This window comes from Cebus imitator, unplaced genomic scaffold (assembly GCF_001604975.1).
Source record: "Cebus imitator isolate Cc_AM_T3 unplaced genomic scaffold, Cebus_imitator-1.0 Scaffold153, whole genome shotgun sequence".
NCBI classification, from domain to species: Eukaryota; Metazoa; Chordata; class Mammalia; order Primates; family Cebidae; genus Cebus; species Cebus imitator.
This window is the reverse complement of record NW_016107468.1, coordinates 431,909-442,577: the sequence shown is the minus strand read 5'-3', so window position 1 is coordinate 442,577 and position 10,669 is coordinate 431,909. Positions and strand designations below refer to the sequence as shown.

The following is a 10,669-nucleotide window of genomic DNA, read 5'->3' as shown; positions in this document are numbered from 1 at the left end:
AAAAAAAAAAAAAAAGAAAGAAAGAAACAGCTCTACTAGCCACATTTCTTCCTGGGTTCATTCAAAATGGAAGAGGAACATATGGTTATTGCTAACCTAATCAATCAGTGAAAATGTGCGTTATATGATTTTCAAATCAATTACATAATCTACCCTTTAGAAAACTCAGTTATATAATGTATCTTTTAGAACAATTAAGTGTATTGCTTTTACCGTAGCAAAAGCAGAAATAGTCCTCAACTGTTTTTCTGAGTGTTTCAATTTCTACTGCATCTACACTCATCCGATTCGCCTGAGTTGTAGATTTCATTTTATGCATCTCTGCAGCCTTTTCTTCTTCTTCAACACCTGTAAAAACAATAGTAACAAAAAGGTTCACATCCAGTACCTTAATATTTATTTGCCTTTTAGTAGAAATAGTTTTCCTGTATTCCAATAGGGAAAACTGTTTTTTAACATGTATTCTAACAGGAAAAAAATATTTCTTAACTATTCTTTAACATTTATTAACCATTTTAACAAGCAGCTTGTTATAAAATAACAAGTCATTTGTGTGATTTGTTATACAAGCAAAAAAGAGGCCAAGCACAAGGGCTCAGGCCTGTAATCCCACCACACTGGGAGGCTAAAGCAGCAAGACTGCTTGAGCCCAGGAGTTCAAGACCAGCTTTGGCAACATAACAAGAACCCATTTCTGCAAAAATATGAAAACAGCCAGGTATAGTGGTGAGTGTCTGCAGTCCTTGCTGTCTGGAGGCTGAAGCGAGAATTGCTTGAGTCCAGAAGTTCAAGGCTGCAGTGAGCTATGATCAGGCGGAGACCAGAGCACTGCACTCCAGCCTGGGTGACAGAGTGAGACTCCTCAAAAAAAAAAAAAAAAAAAAAATTATTAGCAATGAAAACAAAGTATGAATACCAATGGGCAGTGACTACAGCCCGAAACTGAGGACAGCTCCCTTAACGCTTAGTTCTAACCAGTGGAGAACCTCGTAAGCCAGGCAGGACAGAGAAGTGGAGAACAGCCATGCTGCCGGCAGGGCTACGGTACTGGTGGGGCAGACGGCAGCTGATACACACACAATCAAAACAGCATTGTTAGTATAAAGAAACACACACACATCATCAATGTCTAAACATTCCTCAACAATATTAACAAAATTTTAAAAATAGGTTACTAACATAAAGCTTAGATGATTACAGCATGGGGGTGAGGGGCAGGGGGAGGAATACAGTGGCAGGGGTAATTTTTATTTTTATTTTATTTTATTTATTTATTTTTTTGAGACGGAGTTTCGCTCTTGTTACCCAGGCTGGAGTACAATGGCATGATCTCGGCTCACTGCAACCTCTGCCTCCTGGGTTCAGGCAATTCTCCTGCCTCAGCCTCCTGAGTAGCTGGGATTACAGGCACGCGCCACCATGCCCAGCTCATTTTTTGTATTTTTAGTAGAGACGGGGTTTCACCATGTTGACCAGGATGGTCTCGATCTCTTGACCTCGTGATCCACCCGCCTCGGCCTCCCAAAGTGCTAGGATTACAGGCGTGAGCCACCGCGCCCGGCTTGGTAATTTTTAAAAGAAATTAAAAATACAATTGGGAATTAAAATTAGTAAATTAACAAAACTTTTTATTCACTAGTAATTTGCCCATTGTATCACAAATTTAATCTGACAATGGAAGTTTAACTTTAGACCTTAATGGCACACAGGCATCTGCAAGAGATATTGTGGGTTCAATTCCAGACCACCACAATAATGCAAGTATAAAGTAAAGTCAGACAAATTTTATGGTTTCCCAATGCATATAAAAGTTATGCTGACTCTTGCTTTCACGAAAGATCTCTCTTTAGTATGACACTATTTGACAGCATTTATCCAGAGTAGAATATCTTTCGAAATTGGAGTCAAACCTCCAAAAAAATGCCATTGCTTTATGAACTAAGTTTATGTCCTATTCTAAATCCTTTGTCATTTCAAGAACGTTCATGGAGGTTGCAGTGAGCTGAGATTGCGCCACTGCACTCCAGCCTGGGCAACAAGAGCGAAACTCTGTCTCAAGAAAAAAAGTAAATAAAAGATGGCTGGGCACAGTGGCTCATGCCTGTAATCCCAGCACTTTGGGAGGCCAAGGCAGGCGAATCACCTTAGGTAAGGAGTTCAAGACCAGCCTAACCAACATGGAGAAACCCGGTCTCTACTAAAAATATAAAATTAGCCAGGTGTGGTGGTGCATGTCTCTAATCCCAGCTACTCAGGAGGCTGAGGCAGGAGAATGGCTTGAACCCAGGAGGCGGAGGTTGCAGTGAGCCGAGATTGAGCTGTTGCACTCCAGCCTGGGCAATAAGAGCAAAACTCTATCTCAAAAAAAGGAGAAAAAATACATACATCTCCTTATACACTTCCATCAAGGCTCTCTGAGTGATTAGGTGCATTGTCAATGAGCAGTCATATTTTGAAAGGAACCTTTTTTTCTGAGCAGTAGGTCTCAAAAGTGAGCTTAAAATATTCAGTGACCAATGCAATCAAGAGATGTGTTGTCATCCAGGCTTTATTGTTCCATCAATGGATTTAGTGGGCCTAGGACTTTCAGAATGGTAAATGAACACTGGCTTCAAAGTAACCAGCTACACTAGCCACTAGCAAGAGAGTCAGCCTGTCTTTTGAAGATTTGAAGCCAGGAATGAACTTCTCTCTAGCTAGCAAAGTCCTAGACAGTATCTTCCAACATAAGGCTGTTTTGTCTACATTGAAAATCTGCAAAAAAAAGAAAAGGAAATCTGCTTTGTGAGAGTGGCTATCTTCATGAATTATCTCAGCTAGGTCTTCTAAAGAACTTGCTGCAGTTTCTACATCAAGCACTTGCTGCTTCACCTTGCATTTTTATGTTATAGAGACTGGTCTTTTTTTCTTTCTTTCTATTTATTTATTTACTTATTTATTTTTTGAGACGGAGTTTCGCTCTTGTTACCCGGGCTGGAGTGCAATGGCGCGATCTCGGCTCACCGCAACCTCCGCCTCCCGGATTCAGGCAATTCTCCTGCCCCAGCCTCCTGAGTCGCTGGGATTACAGGCACGCGCCACCATGCCCAGCTCATTTTTGTATTTTTAGTAGAGACGGGGTTTCACCATGTTGACCAGGATGGTCTCGATCTCTTGATCTCGTGATCCACCTGCCTCGGCCTCCCACAGTGCTGGGATTACAAGCTTCAGCCACCGCGCCCGGCCTTATTTATTTATTTATTTGAGACAGAGTCTCACTCTGTAGCCCATGCTGGAGTGCAGTGGTGCAATCTTGGTTCACTGCAACCTCCGCCTCTCCTGGGCTCAAGAGATTCTAGTACCTCAGCCTCCCAAGTAGCTGGAACTATAGGCACGCACCACCATGCCTGGCTAATTTTTTTTTATTTTAGAAGAGATGGGGTTTCACCAGGTTGCCCAAGGTGGTCTTAAACTCCTCAGCTCAGGGGATCCACCCACCTCAGCCTACCGAAGTGCTAGGATTACAGGCATGAGCCACCGCACCCAGCCAACTGTGTCTTTCGTTAAACCTCATGAGCCAACCTCGGCTAGCTTCCAACTTTTCTTCTGCAGCTTCCTCACCCATCTCAGCCTTCACAGAATTGAACAGCCTTAGTGCCTTGCTCTGGATTAGGCTATGGTTTAAGAGAATGTAAAAAGTCTGAAATAGTCCTATGGCAAGAGTACCAAGATGTGACACAGAGAACCAAAGTGAGTACATGCTGCTGGAAAAGTGGCACCAACAGACTTGGCACAAGATTGCCACAAATCTTCAATGTGTAAAAACTGCAGTATCTGCAGGGCACAACAAAAATGAGGTATGCCCATAAACAGTATGTTCCTATATAGATGCCCCAGCTTTTCTGTTCCCTTTCCATAACACTGTATCACTCCGTTAACACAAAGCCTATAAATAGTATTAGGTTAAACACAGATGGGAGAAAGGTGTCATACTGTGAAAGGCCATGCATATTAACACCCTATCGTCAATTTCAACATGGTGTTCCAATGTCAAATCAGCTTACCACCACTCTAAATGAGGATCACAAAACTCACTCAAGCTCTGATAAGGTGATTCCATTGCGGAAGTGGAGAACTGCTGAACTTTGCATATGCTTAAACAAACTCATTTGCACAGTGAATGACTGGTTCTCAGCACACCATGTTTTTATAAAGAACTGGCCGGTAGCAGGTGGCTCACACCTGTAATCCCAGCACTTTGGGAGCCCAAGCTGGTGGATTACCTGAGGTCAGGAGTTCAAGACCAGCCTGGTCAACTTGACAAACCCTGTCTCTACTAAAAATACAAAAAATTAGCTGGGTGTGGTGGTGCCAGCTACTCACGAGGCTGAGGCAGGAGAATCGCTTGACCACGAGAGGCAGAGGTTGCAGTGAGCTCAGATCACACCACTAAACTCCACCCTGGGCGACAGAGTGAGACCCTGTCTCAAAAAAAAAAAAAAAAAAGGTGGGTGCGATGGCTCATGTCTGTAATCCCAGCGCTTTTGGAGGCCAAGGTGGGTGAATCAGGAGGTCAAGAGATCGAGACCATCCTGGCCAACATGGTGAAACCCCATCTCTACTAAAAATGTAAAAATTTACCGGGCGTGGTGGCGTGCACCTGTAGTCCCAGCTTCTCAGGAAGCTGAGGCAGGAGAATCACTTGAACCCAGGAGGCAGAGGCTAGTGAGCTGAGATCCCACCACTGTACTCCGGCCTGGGTAAAAGAGTGAGACTCTGTCTCACACACACGCGAAAAAACGCCCGGAGTGGGATCGGGCACTGTGGCTCACGCCTGTAATCCCAGCACTTCCGGAGGCCAAGGCGGGCGGGTCATGAGGTCAGGAGTTTGAGACAAACCTAGCCAACATAGTGAAACCCTATCTATCTCCACTAGAGATACAAAAATTAGCTGGGCATGGTGGTAGGTGCCTGTAATCCCAGCTACTTGGGAAGCTGAGGCAGGAGAGTTGTTTGAACCCGGGAGGCACACATCGAGAGTGAATATTCTGAATGCTCAAATTCTACTGAAATTCGCTTTCTAATAAGATGCATAGGCTGGGCGCAGTGGCTCAAGATCACGCCATTGCACTCCAGCCTGGGCAACAGGAGCAAAAGTCCACCTCAAAAAGAAAACAACTCCTCATCTGAGTAAAACTTTTAATCTATTCATAATTTGTCTACCTTCATTACCTTCTCTCTAATGTGTCTCATGAATCTAGAGTAAAGCCAGGCAGAAACACTGTACAATAAACACTGCCATTTTTAACTCTCCAGTACCTATCCAGATAGATTTCAGTGATTCCTTTTGAGCATTCTGAAATGTCTCCATAAACATTTCAGAAAATCTTTTTTAGTTCAAACCTCATTCTGCTTTAAAATATGGCCTGCCTTACCTACAAATATTCAGGCTTAAAATTAATGAAATGCAAAGGATAAAAATACAATGCTTACAATATTTTACAAAATCTTTTTGGAAATCCTTTCTGGTATTGACAAAAGCACGTCCTCTCTCGGTTCCGACGACAAACACGTCTGTTTCATACACTGCGATGCAAGCCACTTCGGCTTTGGACTTGGCCAGTTCTTTACACTACAATACAAAGGGCAAACATGACGTTACACACGGACATTTAAGAGCACCATTTCTGCTCCATGAATTTTTAAAAACCTAACAACATTTTTTAAAGGTTCTTCTCTTTCAAAATAGTTTTTGGCCTGATTCTGAACAAAAGACAACACAGAATTTATAAGGACAAAAAAGAAGAAATCCCGTGTCATCTCTTATAGGTCAGATTCCCCAAGAAGCGGACGCAGAGTTCGCCCAGGCTTGCTGTGGGCACTGTCAATAACAGCACTTGGGAGCGGGGAGGCAGGCAGGGCTGGACAGGGAAGCGCTGAACACTGACACAGCTGCACCCAGAGCTAGACGCTCGCATGGCCGTCCCCAGGGAAAGGGTAGGACCTTGGGCCAGGTGGCTCCAACAGTCATGGCACCTGGAGCAATTAGTACCATCAGTACTAAAGGAGGGGGGGTCTGAAACCCACGCTCCAGCATGCATGACCTAATCCCTACCTCCGGAAGTATTCCCCTGTGTACACACAACCAGAATCACATTTAGGTGGGTAGAGCATTTACTGACTTCTACTACATATAGTTCTACAAGATGAAATATTCTCTAAAAATGCTGTAGAGTATATAGTGTTCCATTTAATAAATATGCCTTGATTTAGTGTCAAAATTATTTAAAAGGTTGGTGATTCCAATTTTCCCTGCTAAAAATAATACCCCCATAATAATCTGAGAAAAAAAATATTTATGGGCATCATTATTTTTTTGAGACAGAGTCCCACTCTGTCGCCAAGGTTGGAGTGTGGCACCACAACCTTGGCTCACTGCAACCTCCGCCTCCAGGGTTCAAGCAATTCTCCTGCCCCAGCCTCCCGACTTGCTGGGTCTACAGGTAATTTTTGTGTGTATTTAGTAGAAACAGGGTTTCACAATGTTGGCCAGGCTGGTCTTGAACTCCTGACCTCAGGTAATCCACCAGCTTGGCCTCCCAAGGTGCTGGGATTATAGGCGTGAGCCACCACGACCGGCCTTAAGTGCATCTTAAATGACTCTCAAAATAGATCCAGAGACATGAGTATCAAAAAAAACACACACACACTGAGAGTAAATACTCTGAATGCTCAAAATCTACTGAAATTTGTTTTCTAATAAGATTCATAGGCTGGGCACAGTGGCTCATGCCTGTATTCCAGCACTTTGGGAGGTCAAGGCAGGTGGATCACTTGAGGTTGGGAGTTTGAGACCAGTGTGACCAACACGGTAAAACCCCATCTCTACTTAAAACAACAACAACAAATAATAATTAGCTGGGTGTAGTGGCAGACGCCTGGAATCCCAGCTACTTGGGAAGCTGAGGCAGGAGAACCACTCCCAGGAGGCGGAGGTTGCAGTGAGCCGAGATCACGCCACTGCATTCCAGCCTCAGTGACACAGTGATCGTCCATCTCAAAGAAAAAAAAAAGAGGCTGGGCAAGGTGGCTCACACCTGTAATCCCAGCACTTTGGGAGGCCGAGGTGGGCAGATCGCCTGAGGTTAGGAGTTCGAGACCAGCTTGACCAACATGGTGAAACTCTACTAAAAATACAAAAATTACCCAGGCATGGTGACAAGCACCTGTAGTCCCAGCAACTCGGGAGGCTGAGGCAAGAGAATCACTTGAACCTGGGAGAGAGAGGTAGCAGTGAGCCAAGATCATGCCACTGCACTTCAGCCTGGGCGACAGAGCGAGACTCTGTCTCAAAAAAAAAAAAAAAAAAAGAGAGAGAAAGAAAGAACAAGAAAAATATTTCCTGAGCCTCATGCTTTTTATATACTATCAAATACTATGTTCAACTACATACCCATAAAAACATGATAAATAAAATGTGTAACTGCCATCACAGTGATATAAAAATGTAGCCAGGCGAGGTGGCTCACACATGTAATCCCAACACGTCAGGAGGCCAAGGCGGGCAGATCACATGAGGTCAGGAGTTCAAGATCAGCCTGGCCAACAAGGTGAAACTTCGTCTCTGCTAAAAATACAAAACTTAGCCGAGCATTGTGGCGGGTGTCTGTAATCTCAGCTACTCAGGAGGCTGAGGCAGAAGAATCGCTTGAACCTGGGACGTGGAGGCTGCAGTGAGCCGAGATGGTGCCAATGTACTCCAGCATGGGCGACAGAGCAAGACTCTCTCAAAAAAAAAACAAAAAAAAAAAACTATAGCATTAATGCTTAATATTTCACTGTAATTATGCATACTGTAGCTTATTTTTGACAAAGAGCTAAAACTACACAATTTAGAAGCAAGTGGCAAATGCAATAGTTATGTATAAGCAGAATAAAAAATATATATAAAATAATCAATAAGCCCTTATAGCCCCCAGTCCTGGTAACCTTCTCTACAGAGACACAATAAACCTCTAGCACCATACTCCAGTATATAAGCTAATTCCGAATAATTGCTAATATTATAGATAAATTCAAAGTTAATGCTTGCAAAACAAATGATTGCCTAAAGTAATGGCAGAAAAAAATTTAAGACTCAATATAACAGTTAGGGCTGGGCGCAGTGGCTCACACCTGTAATCCCAGCACTTTGGGAGGCCGAGATGGGCAAATCACTTGAGGTCGGGAGTTCGAGACCACCATGACCAACATGGAGAAACCCCATCTCTACTGAAAATACAAAATTAGACAGGCATGGTGGTGCATGCCTTTAATCCTTGCTACTCGGGAGGCTGAGGCAGAAGAATCACTTGAGCCCGGGAGGCGGAGATTGCAGGGAGCCAATGGGAGCACCATTGCACTCCAGCCTGGGCAACAAGAGTGAAACTCCATCTCAAAAAACATAAAATAAAATAAATAAATTAATTAAAAAGTTAAACATTTAGGTAAGTTAAGATTCCGAAGCACGGTAATAAAATGTGACTTGGGCCAGGCATGGTGGCTCCCACCTGTAATTCCAGCACTTTAGAAGGCTGAGGCAGGTGAATCACCTGAGTTTGGGTGTTAGAGACCAGCCTGGCCAACAAGATGAAACCCCGTCTCTACTAAAAATACAAAAATTAGCCAGACGTGGTGACGTGCATCTGTAATCCCAGCTAGTCAGGAGGCTGAGACACGAGAATCACTTGGACTCGGGAGGTGGAGTTGGCAGTGAGCCAAGATCACGCCATTGTACTCCAGCCTGGGCAACAAGAGTGAAATTCCATCTCAAAAAATAATAATAATAAATATAAAGTCAAATCCAATGTGACTTGAAAGGCTTAAATCCATAACTGTTATTTAAGGAAAAAAACTACTCATTGGCCAGGCGTGGTGGCTCACACCTGTAATCCCAGCACTTTGGGAGGCCAAGGTGGGCAGATCACCTGAGGTCAGGAGTTCAAGACTAGCCTGTTCAACATGAAGAAACCCCATCTCTACTAAAATTACAAAATTAGCCAGGCTTAGTGGCACATGCCTGTAATCCCAGCTACTCGGGAGGCTGGGGCAGAGATTCACTTGAACCCAGGAGACGGAGGTTGTGGTGAGCCAAGATCGCACCATTGCACTTCAGCCTGGGTGACAAGAGCAAAACTCGATCTCAAAAAACAAAAACAAAAACTAAAAAACATAAAAGTCTATCTTCTACAAAAACAAATCAATCTTATCTGCAGCCCAGGCCTACCCAACTATGAAATGATAGAGCAGAAGGTCTCACCATGGACTCGAGAGCCGACATGAGGAATGTCACCACCATCCTGCTCTCCGAGGATTCCTCATCTTCAACGGGCAGGGTGGACATTGCAACTTGGGCCATGATCCCTGTGCAAGAGAAGTAAGAAGAAAGTCAGTGGTAGAAATCCGGTGTCCTAAACCCACATCCAGAGCTGCGAGGGTCCCTCACGGGCTGCCTAACTTACAGTTTTCTTGCACGAGAGAAGAAAATCGGCTCAGAAACTAAGTATTTGATTTGCTGGAAACTCTCATAAGATAGAGAATCCATTCCCTAACTTTCTATGTAGTGTTACTTCAAGAAAATTGGGTCAACATTCACACCCCCAATAAATCCAGGTGGCACCCAGTATCAGTGAAATTTCTCCCAATTAAGAGCAAGAAGAGGCAAGGCACTTTACAACCCAGTGACAGGCAACCACAACTCAACACAGGAAAGAGGTGCCAAACCCTCTTCTCCCTGAACATCCTCACACAGAAGAGAATGGGTACAGTGGACTTAGGCTGAGTGGAGAGAAGTTTCTCTTCTTACTGAGAAAACAGATCCTAGGGATCAAGTAACATGTAAGATACTTTATAATACAGCATTTTCTGGCCGGGCACATTGGCTCACACCTGTCATCACAGCGCTTTGGGAGGCCGAGGCAGGTGGATCACCTGAGGTCAGAAGTTCGAGATCAGCCTGGCCAACATGGTGAAACCCCTTCTCTACTAAAAATACACAACAGCCAGGCGCGGTAGCGTTCACCTGTAATCCCAGATGCTCAGGAAGGCTGAAGCAGGAGAATCACTTGAACCCAGGAAGTGGAGGTTGCTGTGAGCCGAGAATGCACCACTGCACTCCAGCCTGGGCGACAGAGCAAGGCTCTGTCTCAATAAATAAACATAATGCAAATCATAAAAATAAAAAATAAGCCGGGCGCTGTGGCTCACGCCTGTAATCCCAGCTCTTAGGGAGGCAGAGGCGGGAGGATAGCTTGAGCCCAGGAGTTCGAGACCTGCCTGGGCAATATAGCGAGACCCCGTTCTCCACAAAAAGGAAACAAACAAACAAAAAAAATAAATAAATAAAAAATAATAAAAAATTTAAAAATGACACTTGGCCAGGTGCAGTGGCTCACACTTGTAATTCCAGCATTTTGGGAGGCTGAGACAGGTTGATCACATGAGGCCAGGAGTTCAAGACCAGCCTGGGTAACATGGCAAAACCCGTGTCTACTAAAAATACAAAAATTAGCCAGGAATGGTGGTGTACCATCTGTAATTCCAGCCACTCAGAGGGTTGAGATATGAGAATCGCTTGAATCCAGGAGGTGGAGGTTGCAATGAGCTAAGATTGCACCACTGCACTCCAACCTGGGCAACAAAGCAAGACACT

General features: G+C 44.2%; 1 protein-coding gene across 1 annotated transcript in view; it reads right to left on the bottom strand.

The window, feature by feature from the left end:
- GTF2I (general transcription factor IIi) overlaps positions 1-10,669 on the bottom strand; it is a 111,286-nt gene that overhangs the window by 74,915 nt on the left and 25,702 nt on the right. The window contains exons 2-4 of the mRNA XM_037743774.1: positions 9,278-9,381; positions 5,473-5,611; positions 193-348 (exon numbers count right to left, since the gene is read on the bottom strand). Coding sequence (XP_037599702.1) covers positions 193-348; positions 5,473-5,611; positions 9,278-9,376 — 394 coding nt within the window. The 5' untranslated portion in view covers positions 9,377-9,381. The remainder of the gene's footprint in view (positions 1-192; positions 349-5,472; positions 5,612-9,277; positions 9,382-10,669) is intronic.